Below are 16,754 nucleotides of genomic sequence, written 5' to 3'. Positions count from 1 at the left end.
GATTCGTTTCCTTATACGAAGAGAAGCACCAGGAATGTAGGTACACGGGAAAAAAAGGTCAAAGGCAGACACAGCAAGAAGATGGCCATCTCTACACCAAAGAGAAAGGCCTTAGAGAAATCAACTCTGCCAGCACCTTGATCTTGGACTTCAGCCTCTAGAATTATTAGAAAATAAATTTCTGGGGGCGCCTGGGTGGCTTGGACGGTTAAGCGTCCAACTTTCGCTTAGGTCATGATCTCGCGGTTCGAGCCCCGCGTCGGGCTCTGTGCTGACTGCCAGCTCAGAGCCTGGAGCCTGTTTCAGAGTCTGTGACTCCCTCTCTCTCTGACCCTCCCCTGCTCACGCTGTCTCTCTCTCTCTCTCCGAGAAATAAAAAAAAATATATTTAAAAAAAAAAAAAAGAAAAGAAATTTCTGTTAAGCCACCCAGACCGTGGTATTTTGCTACATTAGCCCTAGAAAACCAATACAGGATAAAATCAAATGGATAAACTGGAAAATCTGAGACAAATTCTATTTTTAAAAACTGACCAGTTGACAGGAAAAAAATATATACTTAAAATGTGCCATCTTAAGACGTATTCAAAAAAGCTACAATAATCCTTAATAGTGATAAAATTAAAGTCCAAATTTATAATTAGAATATCTTTTAAAGTATAGTTGTGTCACATTTAAAAATATACTCTCTCGAATTTATAAAACAAGAGCAAAACAAGAGCAAATGATTCTAATAAGCTTAATATTCTTATATATTTAAAACACATCGTACAGTAATGAAATTCAGATTTCAAGAAAACAAAATAAGGTGTACTTAAGGTGTACTCATGCAAAATAAGGTATACTTAGATTTAAACTAAAGGAGGTCCTAACCTCATCACTTCAACAAATACCAGAAACACAGTAATTAAAAACTTGCAATTAAGTAACACACACACACACCCCCCCCCAACCAAGGACATATAAAAAAAATGAAAATTCAATTTTATTAAAATATTTTAAACACACCAGGCACCTAGGTGACTCAGTCAGTTAAGCATCCAACTTTGGCTCAGGTCAGGATCTCACAGTTTGTGAATTCAAATCCTGACTTGGGCTTTGTGCTGACAGCTCAGAGCCAGGAGCCAGCTTCAGATTTTGAGTCTCCCTCTCTGCCCCTCCCCTGCTCGTATTCTGTCTCTCTCTCTCTCAAAACTAAATAAACATTAAAAAAAAAATTTTAACATTTTAAACACAACAAATAATACTATGTACTTTTAAAAAAAGTTTTTATTTACCCCCTGCAAAGGGAAATCCCAGTGTTCTGAGCTTCTGAGTTTGGACAGTGGTGACTGAACACGAACATCCTCTGATTTTGCATTTAACATCTTTGTTATCTGAAATCAGAATGAGAAAATAATTGTTCTAACTGAAATATAAATAAGAGCTGAATCAGCTAACAGAACCATTATATTACCTGCATTAATATTTTGCTACTAGTTTTTTCTTTTTTTTTTTAAAATAAGCTCAACATCTAACGTGAAGCTTTAATCACAACCCTGAGATCAACACTTGCATTTTCTACTAAGTCAACTATATGCCCCATTTTGCTATTAGTTTTAAGCAGTTTTAAATTCAGTGCTTAATTTATGGGCAGTTTAATATAATTTTATTCTAAAAACCTCTCATTCAGTATTATGGTATATAAATAAAGTATCATAATAGCTTCCTAACTATTCTCTTACCTGCAATCTCTATCCTTCCTAATCTTTCAAACACTATCCCCAGAGTTCCCTAATACACAAATCTAAATATGGCTACAATATTTATCATACAACAATGGTACCCACTACTTACAAATAAAACTCTTAATCTGGGCTCTTTAACATCACCCACACATCACAACATCACACCCCACTACAGTGTTTACTCAACCTCCTTCAAACACATCATATTATTTCAGATCTCCAGACCTTTGTATGTATGTATGAAGAATGCCCTTCCCTCTACTTGTCCCTTATAAAATACTTCAGATTCTGCTCAAAATTAGTCTCCCATCCACACAACTGCCACTCCCAAACCAAGGCATCTTTTCTCTGGGTATTAGTAGTTAGTACGTTTTTATTAAATTATTTATATTACATGTATCATATTACACTATAAATCTTTGTCCATCTTCTTCTCCAGGCCATGGAGGTCCTTAAGGAGATGGCCCTTAAACTTAGTTACCTTTAGATCGCTGAAGTGTATGGTTCATGTATGCTGAATAAACAAATAAATGTATGGACTACAACCACAAGTTTGAAATCATCTGATTAGAAATTAAATACCCTAAATTTCACATTAAGAGAAAGTTACAAATGACAGTTAAGCACCAAATTCAGTCTACAAAATATAATAAGTATTATATCAACTACAACCATTAACAATCCATAAAACGATTTCAATGAGAGTAAAACATAAGTCAGGAGAACAGAGTAAATTTGAAGAAAGGTTATCTCAACTCATTTCACAGTAATCTGAGTTGATCCTCCAAGGCACTAATAAATTACTTATACCTAATCTGTATAAAAGGTATCTCTTTTTAAGTCTTCATCTGCAAAAGACAGTATTATCTCTAAATCATTTCCTTCATACTCTTAATTAGGTAATAACAAATGCTTTCTCAAAGGGTAAAGGTAAGGTCTTTAGGCTGTTCACACCCATGGACTCTTTGTGAGCAAGTTATTTAGCCTATATTGGATAATTTAGCCTATATTATATATTCCAAAAATAGCCACACCAATATTCCACATATTCTTCTTACAATGTGACAAAGACAGTCCTCCAACATCAGGTACAGTCTACATTCCTTCCCCTTGAATCTGGGCAGGCCTGTGACTTCCAAGGCTAGATCATTAAAGGCAATGCTTATATTGCTTCAAGCCTGGCTTTCACATGCTTCGGTGTTCTCCCTTCCGCTCTCTTTTTTTTTTCCTTTCCGTTGATACACATTCCTCAGGAGACCTGAGCTAACAGATAAAAAATCTTGGGCACCTTTAAGCCACTATATTGGAAAGACTGAAAAAGAAATAGATCTACACCACAATACTGAGTTTTCTCAGCATAGGTATAAAGGTAACTGAGTAACCAAGCCTTCAAGGTGATCGAAAGCCCTGGCCTCCAAGCCAACCTAACTAACTCCCAAGTGAAAAAAGAAGTTATTTCTAATTGAACCTGCAGATTCTTGAGTAAAATAAGTTCAAACCACTAAGTTTGGGGATAATTTGTTACATGGCTCTTATAATAACCTAAAAAGTTACCCAGTTCAGGAAAACAATCAACAGAACTAAAAGGCAACCTATGAAATGGGAGAAGATATTTGTGAATTACTTATCTGATAAAGGATTAGTATCCAAAACTATTAAAAAAACTTCTCAAACTCAATACCCCGAAAACAAATAATCCAGTGAAGTATTGGGCAGAAGACATAAACAGGCACTATTCCCAAGAAGACATCCAAATGGCTAACATGAAAAGATGCTCAACATCACTCATCAGAGAAACACAAATCAAAACCATAATGAAATACCACCTCACACCTGCCAAAATGGCTAAAATTAACAACTCAAGAAACAACATATGTTGGGGAGGATGCAAGGAAAGGGGAATCCTCTTATGCTACTGGTTGGAATGCAAACTGGTGTAGCCACTCTGGGAAATAGTATGGAAGTTCTTCAAAAAGTTAAATATAGAACTACACTATGATCCAGCAATTGAACTACTAGGTGTTTATCCTAAAGATACAAAACTGCTGGTTCAAAGGGGCACATACACCCCAGTGGTTATAGCAGCACTATCAACAATACCCAAATTATGGAAAGAGACCAAATGTCCATCGACTGATAAATGGATAAAGAAGATGTGGGGTATACACACCATGGAATAATACTCAGCGATCAAAAAGAATGAAATCTTGCCACTGGTAACAACGTGGATGCAGCTAGAGTGTATTATGCTAAGTGAAATAAGTCAATCAGAGAAAGACAAATAATACAATTTTACTCATCTGTGGAATTTAAGAAACAAAACAGATGAACATAAGGGAAGGGAAAGAAAAATAAGTTAAAGACAGACAGAGGCAGGAGCGCCTGGGTGGCTCAGTAGGTTAAGTGTTTGACTTTGACTCAGGTCATGATCTCTCGGTTTGTGGGTTCAAGCCCCACGTCAGGCTCTGTGCTGACAGCTTAGAGCCTGGAGCCTGTTTCAGATTCTGACCCTCCCCTGCTCACGCTGTCTCCCTCCCTCTCTCTCTCTCTCTCTCTCTCTCTCTCTCTCAGGAATAAATAAAACATTAAAAAAATAGATGGAGGCAAACCATAAGAGACTTTTTTTTTCATACAAGATTTAAATAGAGAACAAACAGAGTTGCTGGGGGGAGCAGGGTAGGGAAGTGGGCTAAATGGGTGATGGGTATAAAAAGGGCACTTTGGGGAGGACCATTGGGTGTTATACGTAAGTGATGAATCACTAAATTCTACTCCTAAAACCTATACTATATACTATACGTTAACTAACTTGGATATAAAAAAAAGAAAAAAAATGTTACCCAGTTCAAACTTGTAGGACAACAACTAAAATTTAGAAAAAATAAGTATTGCGTATTCTGTAAAGTTAGTTTCTTATAAAATACTGATGTCTTCTGCAGATTTTATATTCTTTTTTCATACTAACTAGTTTTCAATCATTTTATCTATGAATGGCTTAGACTCAGTATCAATGAATTATCTACCCTAATAAATATTCTGTATACTTCCATTAGGACAGACACAAAATGTAATTTATCCTATTTTCAAAAAGGGCAGTTCTTAGGGGCACGTGGGTGGCTCAGCTGGTTAAGTGATTTCAGTTCAGGTCATTATCTCATGGTTTGTAAGATAGAGCCCCACGTTGGGCTCTGTGGTGACACTGAGGAGCCCGTTTGGGATTCTACTCTCCCTCTCTATCTGCCGTATCCCTGCTCATGCTCTTTCTCTCTCTCAAAAATAAACATTAAAAAAAAGAGCAGTTCTCTATTCCTTCCAAAGCACAGACACATAAAATATGGATATTTATTAAAACTCTATAAACTAGCATTAAAAGCTTTAAAAATAAAAGTATATATAAATATTTATGAAAAGGGATACAGACTACAAATTATTTTAATATAGAAAAACTAGAAATAATTTTTAAAAATTATACGAAACTATGGTAAAATTAAACCAAGTAAGATACTATTCAGTTGTTATTAAATAACATGTTCCAGGGGCACATGGGTGGCTCAGTCAGTTAAGCATCCGACTTCAGCTCAGGTCATGATCTCACGGTCTGTGGGTTCGAGCCCCACAACAGGCTCTATGCTGACAGCTCAGAGGCTGGGGCCTGCTTGGGATTCTGTATCTTCCTCTCTCTCTGTTCCTCCCCCATTCATGCCCTGTGTCTCTCTGTCTCTCAAAAATAAAAGTTTAAAAAAAAGTTTAAATAACACGTTAAGCTAATGATATTAAGAAATTATTTAGGGGGAGTCAGGCTGGATCAGTCAGAAGAGTATGCAACTCTTCATCTCAGGGTCATGAGTCTGAGCCCCATGTTGGGTGCAGAGATTACCAAAAACAATAAAGAAATATTTTTTAAAAATTATTTCAAATACAATAAGTATGAAAGAAAAACATAGATACAGAATGATCTCTGTTTATAAGGCAAAAAAAATCCATAAATAGAAATAAAATATGAAAGGTTATACTCAAAAATGTTTGAAAGGGATTCTCTCTACTGAGATAAAAGGTGAATTTTATTTTCATATTTGTGTTATCCTAGCTTTCCAATATTTTATTTTTTTAATAGGGACACAATGCAACTGTTAAATGTAAGGAAAAAAATTTTAACATTTAAAGCTCCAGAAAAGCCTCTGCTGTAGCTGACTAATAAATTACAGATTTAAATCTCTCACACTAATATTGTATACAAGAAAAGCACAAGCAGATTTCAGGTACAACTACTGTCAATTTTTTCCACACTAATTTTTTTCTTAATGATTGATAAAAAATAATGTAAACCTTTTTGCAACAATCTTATCTGTTCTTACATAAACTTTAATCATAGTCTCTGCTGTGTGCAATCAATAAAGACTCTAAGCTACTCATGATTCTATAAAGCCTATAATTCCATTTACAAGAATCAGAATGGACTCCTAATACTCTCAAGTATTTCAATAGTCTTCTAATATGTTAAAGATGCAAATTTAAATTTTTAAGTCAAAAATGGGTTCTAAATCGCCTTCCCTTCATATTATACTTAAATATACCACAGAACTCTAATAACTTCCCCCAAAACAAAGCTCAAGAAATTTATTTTACTTACTAATGTTCAAATGTAGTATTAAATAAGCCCTTCAGCAGATCAAGTCATGCAGGTTCATTTTATACCTGATTCATTATAGTATAGTCTTCAAAAAGAAAAATGCTATCAAAAACAGATAATCTAGGAGGAAAAAAAGATGCCGGAATCCACTGACAAGCTATACATTGCTAACATATACTCTTTAAATTGTTCAAGCTAAAATGATCTCTGCCATGTTCTTAATACAGAACTTCAGAAGCTTAATCACTTACTTGTTCAGATACATAAATATAAAGCTCTTATTTAAAGAAAATTGGGGGTCTTCCCGAAGGGATGGCTATGACTTACCAAGGACGAATAAAAGTCTTATTTTTCAGGGTGCTTGGTTGGATCAGTTGATTAGGTGTCAGACTTTTGATCTCTCTCAGGTCATGATCTCATGCTTCATGAGATCCAGCCCTGCATTAGGCTCTGCGCTGAAAATGCAGAGCCTGCTTGAGATTTTCTCTCTCAATCTCTCTCTCTCTCTCTCTCTCTGAACCTCTCTCCCCCTACCCTCTCAAAATAAACTTTACAAAAAAAACTCTCATTTTTCAATATCCAAACTAAAATAGCAACTTCCTCATACACAAATCCAAAAACCATGGATCTCCCCATCAGCAGAATTCAAGATATTCACATTCTTACTCCACACATACCAAGATATCATCAGCCTTGGGACACTTGGGTGGCTCAGTCAGTTAAGATGAAATATCTGACTCATGATCTCAGCTCAGGTCATGACCTCATGGTAAATTCCAGCCCACACTGCAAGGAGCCTGCTTAGGATTCTCCCTCTCCCAATCTCTCTGCTCCTCCCCCGCTCATGTTCTCTCTCTCTCAAAATAAATATATAAACTTAAAAAAAAGAGAGATGGAGGGAGATCAGCCTTGAATATTAAAAGGCCAGGAGCACCTGGGTGGCTCAGTCAGTTAAGCATCCAACTCTTGGTTTCGGCTCAGGTATGTCTAACAGTTTGTGAATTCAAGCTCCGCATCAGGCTCTGCACTGATAGCACAGAGCCTGCTTGGGATTCTCACTCTCTCCACCCCTCCCCTGCTCATACTCTCTCTCTCTCTCTCAAAATAAATAAATAAATTTTTTTAAAAATTAGGAAAAAAGGCCAGGAATAATTTAGGAAATAATGATGTTCCAGTGATTTAGCTACAAGGATAGTGACTACAGCACTATTCATAATTTTTTAAAATTAAAAACAACTCAAGGGGTGCCTGGCTAGTTCAGTTAGTAAGACATGTGACTCCTGACCTCAGCATCATGAGTTTGAGCCCCATGTTGGGCATAGTTTACTTCACAAAAAAACAAAAAAACAAAAACCTCAAAACTACAATAGGATATTGGTTAAATTAAATGTGATACACCCATATAACTGAACACAATGGAACCATTAAATATGTTCGCTACTGTCCTGGTACTTATCCTTGTATAGTGTCTAATATATAACTAAATATTCAACAAATATCTCCTGAGCCATGCTTTAAATATGGTATCAGAAAATGATGTTAATAATATATAGTTAAGCAGAAAAAGCAAATTATAAAACAGTATTCTGTGGTTTTCTATTTTTAATACTAAAACATGTGTTTATTATACATGGATATATAGATAGAAAAACTAGAAAGATATACATCCGAACATTAACTTTGGTTTTGTCTGGGTGGTCTCTTTTTTCCTAAACTCACTTTTCTAATTTCTCTACAGCAAACTGGTATTGCTTTAGAAATATTTTTTTAAGTTTATTTATTTACTTTGAAAGAGAGAGAGTGCATGGGAGGGGCAGAGAGACAGTAAGAGACAGAAAATCCCAAACAGGCTCTGCACTGTTAGCACAGAGCCCTATGCAGGGCTCGAATTCGTTGAGCTATGAGACCATGACCTGAGCTGAAATCAACAGTCAGATGCCTGAGCCACCCAGGTATCCCTTTAGAAATATTTTTTAAATACTTTAAAGTTAAAATGTATCAATGTCTTGTGCCTATACCCATTAAAGCCCTAATTTTTTCAGTAATTTATATCCCTAGCTGCCTTGAGAAAAAAAGCAATAATATAAACTACTAACAAGAATTTAATATGCTGGGGGCACCTGGGTGGCTCAGTCAGTTAAGTGTCCAACTACAGCTCAGGTCATGATCCTGTGGCTGGTGGATTTGAGCCCCACCTCGGCCTCTGTGCTAACAGCTCAGAGCCTGGAGCCTGCTTCAGATTCTGTGTCTCCCTCTCTCTCTCTCTCTACCCCTCTCCTGCTTGTACTCTCTCTCTCTCAAAATTAAACATTGAAAAAATTTAAGAATTTAATATGCTAATTTTATAAGAAATTCTACATTTTTTAAATGCAGTAGTATAACTTCATGTGTATGTTATGGTTGAACAAATTAAGTAAATAGATCGTAGATAGTAAGATTTTAAAAGTTAAAAATAATAAAGGGAGAAGGCTGAATAAGCTCCGTGAAGTTGCATTAGAATCAAAAGTATCATTACTGAGGGGCACCTAGGTGACTCAGTCATCTAAGGGTCCAACTCTTGATTTCGGGTCAGGTCATGATCTCACAGATTCAAGATGCACTGTCGGTGTGGAGCCTGCTTGGGATTCTCTCTTCCTGCCTTTCTGCCCCTCAAAATAAATAAACTTAAAAAAAAAAAGGAACATTTCCAAACGGCATAGGAGGCAAACTAAAAGATATGCCAATACCGAAACTAGACCATTTTGAGCAACAAAACCAATAATGCTCTACTAAATTATAATCCACAGAATAAAATACTTATGAGACCATATTGATAAAAATATATAACTGAATAAATAAATAAGGAGGGAAGAGGGACAGGTCTGCCTTACAGAAAAACTTCAATTAATAAATGTGATGGGAATANTCCCCTGCTCACGCTGTCTCCTCTCTCCTCTAGAAATAAATAAAACATTTAAAAAAAAAAAAAAAACAAAAAACTTCAATTAATAAATGTGATGGGAATGAGGGAAGTAGAAAATCACCAATAGACTATCATACATACAACTGTATAGGCAAGGTCCACCACTAGGTGGTTAAACAGTGAGTGCAAGTTTAAGCAGCAGCATATTTGCATAGATTCAAAGTATCTCTCCCAAGATACCTATTACAAAGCGAAGGAGTAACCACATAGAAGCCATCTTAAGCTAGCAGTCAGGACTGACATCACCAGTAATAAGTGATGTCATCGCCAGGTACCCCTAATAGGATACACTGAGAGAGAAGGGCACATCACATGATATTCTTTCCACAAAGCCAGGATTTTAATCTAATTCTAAGAAACCGGACACAAACACCAATTGAGGGATATTCAACAAAATACTAACAAAATCACAGTGCTCTTTTAAAATGTCATGATCATGAAGGAACAAAGACTGAAGAACTGTCACAGAACGAAGGAAACTGACACAACACCTAAATGCAATGTGGGATCCTGGAACAGAAAAATGACATTAGTGTAAAACAAAATAAAACTGGGGCACCTGGCTGGCTCAGTCAGTGGCGCATGTAACTCTTAATCTCAGGCTTTTGAGTTCAAGGCCCACATTGAGTGTAGAGAATTCTTAAAAATAAATTTTTTTTATGTTTATTTATTTTTGAGACAGAGTGCTAGTGGAGGAGAGACAGAGAGAGAGGCAGACACGGAATCTGAAGCAGGTCCAGGCTCTGAGGTGTCAGCACAGAATTGGACACAGGGCTCAAACTGGTAAACCATAAGATCATGACCTGAGCCAACATCAGATGCTTAACCAACTGAGTCACCCAGGTGTCCCCAAAATAAAATCTTTAAAAAAACTTAAGAAATTCAAAGAATGTCTGTAGTCTGAAGTATTGTACCAACATTAATCTCTTAATTGTGGTCATTGCACTGTAGTTATGTAAGATATTAACACCAGGGGAAGTTGAGTGAAGGGTAGATGCAAACTCTGTATTATTTCTGTAAATTTTCTGTAAATCTAAAGGTATTCCAAAATAAAAAGTAAAAAAATAGGGCAGTTCATCTAAAAATAAGAGAAATGTATTTACTCAATACTATGAATTTCAAATGGTGGACTTTCAGATTCAACTGCATGAAGCAACAACCTAAAACAGAGCATTTCACTTCACTGGACGTATTAAACACAAAAGTAGCATTAGTCAGTACAGAGATATTTAAAATTGGGAATGGTAGCAATGTAAGAATTTCTTTTTATCCTCCTTCATTTATGTCACTGAAGCCAAATACAGAATTTTAAGTAAAGAAACTACACTGCACAAATGTGAAGTAAGCCAAGGCAGAAGAGTACCTAAAGCCATACTCTCTATTTGGTCATGTGGTCTGTGTGCTCTTGATTCTCTCTCACAGCCGTCTTTATGGTTTCTTCTCCCTCTTTGTTCCACGAAACCAAATTAAAGTTCTCTCTGTCAAATGACAAGTCCTCTCTGCATGATTTGGAATGCTTCAGAAAAAGGTATCTAATAAATTATTACAATGTATATCAGGGTACTACTATGTTTAAGTCACAAAATTCTAAGGGCCCTGGATGGCTCTGTTGGACTTCAGCTCAGGCTGTGATCTCATGATTCATGGGTTCCAGCCCTGCATCAGGCTTTGCACTGACAGTACAGAGCCTGCTTAGAATTCTCTCTCTTCCTCTCTCTCTCTCTCTGCCCCTCCCCACTTGCATTCTCTCTCCCTCTCTCTCAGAATAAACTTAAATAAATAAATAAATATCACAAAATTCTAGAGGAAAACAAGATCATTTTTCTAAAAATAAATTATATTTTTCAAACACTTCCTACATAGGTAGAAACTTCATTTTCTTCTTTTGCTACTCTTGGCTTACATGAGAGAAAGAAATAAATTTTTTTAAACATTTCACAGGAAATATTTTAAATACTAATTTTCAGCACATGACTTGAGCACAACTTTTCTGTATCTACAGTATTACAATGAATGAATGTGAGGTGAGCTAATATATTCAGTTATCAAAGAAATGCTGGATTATGTTTTATATAAAATCTAAAATAAGGTCTGGAAACTGTACTGATACATCTCACAATGATTTTAACAAGACAGATCCCAGAACTTTTCTTGGTTAACCCTTAAAATGATCAGGGTATACCATTCCCTGTAAAACACTGATTAGTTTTTATAATATTTTCTTTAAAATTGTTTAAAAAATAAATAGAAAACTTTCAAGATTAGTAACTCTAAAGATAATAGATTAATACCAAAACTAATGCATACCTTATGTAACTCAGAAGATGAAGACTTTTTCCTTTTTCCTTCTGTGACAATTTCTACAAAGACATGGTAAAAATTATCATTTAACATCTAAATGAAATACACAATGTAATTAAATAAATCCTTTCACAGCTATCCTTTGTTTTAAATTAACCTGTTAGAATTAGAATTTACATTGATACATTTTATAGAACCTAATGCACTAAACATAAAGGTCAAAAAATAATCTAAAGAGTAGCAAAATGCCTTCATTAAATAACCTATGTATGTTGACAATAGAAAAAAGAAGAAAACTTGGCTCTAAGAACTAAATAAGATATTCCCTGGCAAAAGTCCAATAGGAGTTCAACAAATGCTAGGTGACCCATATGACCAGATAGATTTTTATAATTGGGAAGGTGGGCGAGGGGAAGGGAAATGAAGCAAAAGGTGAGAGGTACATTAGGAATATTCTACAAAAGCATTTTCAGGGGCACCTGAGTGGCTCAGTTAAGTGTCCAACTCTTGGTTTCAACACAGTTCTTGAGATTGAGCCCCACATCTGCACTGACTGTGTGGAGCCTGCTTGGGATTCTCTCTCTCTCTCTCTCTCTCTCTCTCTCTCTCAAAATAAATAAGCTTGGGGAAAAAAATCTAAAAACTTGTGTTATTAGCTCCCTTTATAAAAATTTTTTTTTCCAAATTCTTGCTCCTAGACTTCTTAGCACTTCTGAAGAAAGTCACATAACAGTAACTACAAATACTACTACTATTAACTACAAAAATCACTTTTTTTTAATGTTTATTCATTTTTGAGAGTGTGTGTGAACGGTGGGGGGCAGAGAGAGAGAGGGACACAGAATCTGAAGCAGGCTCCAGGTTCTGAGCTATGTGCACAGAACCTGACACAGGGCTCAAATCCATGGCCTACAGGATCATGACATGAGTCAAAGTCAGCTGCTTAAACTACTGAGCCACCCAGGCTCCCCAAAACTAACACCTTTTTAACAAACTTTCAAAGTTACTTAACAGTTCTTTTATTCATCCCTAATTGACCACTTACTCCATTTTGAGCTACTATTACCACTTAAAAGTTCTTATTTTCCAAAAGATGATCTTTCCTTGCTGCATTTAGAAGCCATGACTGCAATATCATTAACTTCTCAAAATTTATTTCTATCTTTATCCATCTTCCCTCCTTCGCACACATCTCAAGAAACTTTGATTCCAATCTCTTCCATTTCTTTTGAAACCTCACCCCATCAATTACCTCCCACTTAATATCTTTCTCTTTCCACTGACCCCTTTCCCACTCCATGCCAATCTGATTTAAGTCTCTTAGAGTCTTAAAAAAAATTCCTTTCTACCTAATGTCCTACTCCAACTTGTTCCAGAAATCTCTCTTTTTTTTTTTTTTTTACTTTCATTTTCCTTGTTTCATTCGGCCTCTTGAATCTGGCTGATGTCCTACTAAAATGAGTGGTAAAAGTGTCCTCCTAACTGCCAAATTCACCACCCTCGTACCATTTTAACTCTGTAATTTCCATTGCTTTCACTCTCCTTGTTTCCCAAACCTATCTTGTTTCCTACTTTGCCTATCTGCCTACCAATGTCTCTTTGTCTTTACTTTGAATTTAAATGTATGTGACTCAAGACTTTTTTCACTCTACACCTTCTGTGGGTAATTCCATTCATGCCAAGGGCTTCAGCTAACATCTATGCATATAATGTAGTTTTATCACAATTAACTGCAGATTCTAATTTGCCCTTCAAGTAAGGTTCATTATACTTATAATGCAAAATATGCAGACAGCACCAGGGCCTACTGAAAAAAATAAAAGGATATCATCATGGGATGCTAGATTCTCACGATAAAACTGGGGGGAGATGAATTTCACAATCCAACAAGTTTGAATAACACCACATCCTCAGCTACTCTCTTGCAGAGGCTGAATGTACTATAGCATAACAAAGGCTCTAAAAATCCTGCAATAAATAAATTTTTCTTGTAATTACAACTCTCGTACTTATTTGTCCACAGAAACTTCTTTTTTCCAAATAAGACTCACTAAAGCCCTGTGACAGTAAAAGAAGTTAAAATTATATATTTTGTAAGCAGACCAGATTTTGAATGCTGGCTCTGCTTCTTACTTGCTATTGCTAACAGTTGCTTACCCTCCCTTAATCCAGTTTCCTCACAGGGCTTTTGAAAGAAGTAAAGTCTGTACAATTCTTAGTACACCGCTTAGTACCGAAGTACTCAAAAAAACATATGTACCCTTAACTTAAGGAAAGTGAACACAGATTTCCTTGGATGTTGCCTGAAGCAATCCATCGAAAACCTGAAATTCACTTGAACGTTCCTGTTTGAAATCAAAGAGTCATTTGAAAATTGTTATCTATGACTCTAATTTATCTGTTAAATTTTTGTTGTTACTAAGCATTTCTAATGGTCATTCTCCCTTGAATGACTTGTGCATTTAATTATTATTTCATTCAGTTGTTAGTGGACCCATCTCTGGCACCAGTAATTTTTTTTATCTGTGTTCCATTTAATTTACTGCTTTTGATATGTTGTGAACTTGGAAATAAGATATTCATGCTAAGACTACAAATAATTTTAAAATATAGGTTCAATATACTCTGAAGAAAAGCTTGAGAAGTTTCCCATGAGTAAACTTTAGCATAAAGACTTTGTAATTTCTCCTCTCACTGCTCAAAAGTGTTTCGTCCTTAATTCCTGATTCATGGTCACATTACAGAAAAGTAAGGTAATCAGAGCTTTTGCAATTCCTCTACTTATAAAATTTTTCTTTTAATTTTAATACTGAAAAGAATGGGATTATTTTACTTATTTGCAAATCTCTTTAATGTCTGGCTTAATAAAAGATGACTGTTTTCCCCCATCTGCTTCTGCATTCAATTTGTTGCAAAACATGTCATGTAGCCTCTGGTAAACTCTACTGTATACATGTGGGAGAAGAGGAAAAGATAAACAATGTCTTAGAATTGTTACAAAAACAGTTTTGACCTCACAGACTCAGAAGGGTCTCAGGAAACCCGGAGGTCCCTAGACCACACCCTAAGAACCAGTGCCTAAAGCAGATTCTGGAAACCATACCACTCTTAAAGTTATCAGTTACAGGAGTCCATAAATACTTGTTTTGTGTTTAACTTAAACCAATTGGAATTGAGTGCTACTTGCAACTAAAAGCTATAAGCAATTCTTCTTCCTTAGGAGAATGTTTAGTGAAACCTAGTGCAGTCTCACAGAAGAAACTTTGAAACATCATGATTGTTTTTCTTCCCTACTGCTATCCACATGCTACTTCTAACTTAGAATTCTTCCTGTTTTATTAATCAAATTCCTCTCTTTGGGTACTTAGGAAATTCTGATGACCACAAACGTCACTTCCAGTCATGAGTTCAAGTTAGCAACCACTCCTAATGAAATGGCAAATAAATACATGTGTATAAATGTCACACAGAATCCAGAATCCCTCCAAACCAATTGATTAGTTTTATTTCTAATAATTTGTGGAGAAAATTAAACATACATTATTTTGAATCATTCTTAAAACTTAATATTCATCTCTTAAAACCAGATCAATACTGAAGAACAGCTAGGTAATATTAGATTTCAGAATGGGTTTTATTCAATAACAATTATTTTTCAAAAAGGACAGCTCCAAAAAGAAAATCAGGGGGAAAAAAATCACCTCCAGATAGGTAATATAAATATCAATATCTTTTATGAAATAACAGCTTTGTTTTCAAATTTTACTTCCCACAGCTACTTGCATCATGTAATAAATAAATGTGACAAGTGAAAGGAGATGGGATTTGCTGAAGGACAAGGTTAATATCTTGCTGCTCCCACTCAAAAAAAAATGTATTAAGCCAAGATGAAATGCACTTATTGAAAAAAGGCTGTGTGTGCCTCTTAAGCTGAAGAATAATCCCTAAAGCTCTGTTAGAAAGCACACAAATGACAGTAGATAAACAATGTGCATTTTCCTAATGTGTAAATTTTATATGAAGGTCTTAGAGGAGAAAAAAAGTATATTAAAACAAACACTGATCTATTGGAGGCCTGTACTTTCATATATATAATACACATACTTCCAAAGGCAAAGACTATCTCTAGGAAACATACACACACACACACACACACACACACACACACACACACAATAGTTGCTTATGAAAAGGGATTCAGGTTTTGAACTGCTTCAAGCAATGTCCCAGAAATCCTGTTCCCTTCTCCTTTGCAAATAAGGCAGAAAAATGTGTGAGATGCACTGCCGTAAGGGACTCCTAACAAATTTGTAATTGCTAAGACCGCCTCTGCAAAAATAAACGGTACAGTAAGAAAGGAGACGATGAATTAACTGCTTCATTAGGTGTTCGTTTGTGTACTGAACTGTAAGCTTATTAAAAATAGAGTCCTCCCCCTCTTCTCCTCTGGTACATCCACAGGACTTACTTAACATGAGGAAATGAGGTACTCTTAGTTAGAGGAGATCTTTGACAAAATCTTGTGGACTAGGAGAAGCTCCACCTCAACTCTTAAAACTCCACTTTTGTGTTTCCAAGAGGTAGTACCCCAAACTGAAGCCATAAAAGCTTCAAAAGCAATTTCAAGAACAAAAATATAGTGAGAATAAAAACACAATGGAAGCACAGCTTCAAATCCTTTGTTCGACTTTTTAATCACTTCTGGAAGAAGCAGCAGGAGGCTGGAAAAGAAAAAGGTTATTCAGAGGGCCCGTTCAGAAGAACGAAAGCCGCTGCAGCATTTATCTGAGCGATGAAGTGTCAATTAGCAAGCCCCGCCTTTCCCTCTTTGCAGCCGCTGCTACCTGCCCGGAGGTAAGGGGGTGAGAAGGAAGCCAAATCGACAATCAAAGGAACAGAGGGAAAGTGGGGCCAGGGGCTGGAAGTGAAACTGCTACATTGGTGGAATTGGAGGAAGGCGTGGCAGGGGAGCGGCAAGCCAACCGGGAAGATCCCTGGGCCGATGAGACGGACTCACGCAAGGTGCTCGGGGGAGGACGGAAAACCTGGAGGGGTGCTGGGGCGAAGAGCGGCCAGGGCTTTGATGACAGCTAGAACTTGGTCGTCGACTCGCAGAGGCGGGGGGGAGCTGGGAG

General features: G+C 36.3%; 1 protein-coding gene across 4 annotated transcripts in view; it reads right to left on the bottom strand.

Annotated features, from left to right (window-relative positions):
- SENP7 (SUMO specific peptidase 7) overlaps positions 1–16,754 on the bottom strand; it is a 151,778-nt gene that overhangs the window by 133,614 nt on the left and 1,410 nt on the right. For 3 of the 4 annotated variants that reach the window (XM_077774893.1, XM_077774895.1, XM_077774896.1), the window contains 2 exons: positions 11,626–11,678; positions 1,277–1,375 (listed from right to left, as the gene is read on the bottom strand). In XM_077774893.1, coding sequence (XP_077631019.1) covers positions 1,277–1,375; positions 11,626–11,678 — 152 coding nt within the window. The remainder of the gene's footprint in view (positions 1–1,276; positions 1,376–11,625; positions 11,679–16,754) is intronic. The other variant, XM_077774894.1, reaches the window with a different exon arrangement.

The sequence above is a fragment of the Crocuta crocuta genome, unplaced genomic scaffold (assembly GCF_008692635.1).
Source record: "Crocuta crocuta isolate KB4526 unplaced genomic scaffold, BGI_CrCroc_1.0 scaffold6, whole genome shotgun sequence".
NCBI classification, from domain to species: Eukaryota; Metazoa; Chordata; class Mammalia; order Carnivora; family Hyaenidae; genus Crocuta; species Crocuta crocuta.
The sequence above is the reverse complement of the archived record's forward strand: the minus strand, read 5'-3'. Positions and strand labels throughout refer to the sequence as shown.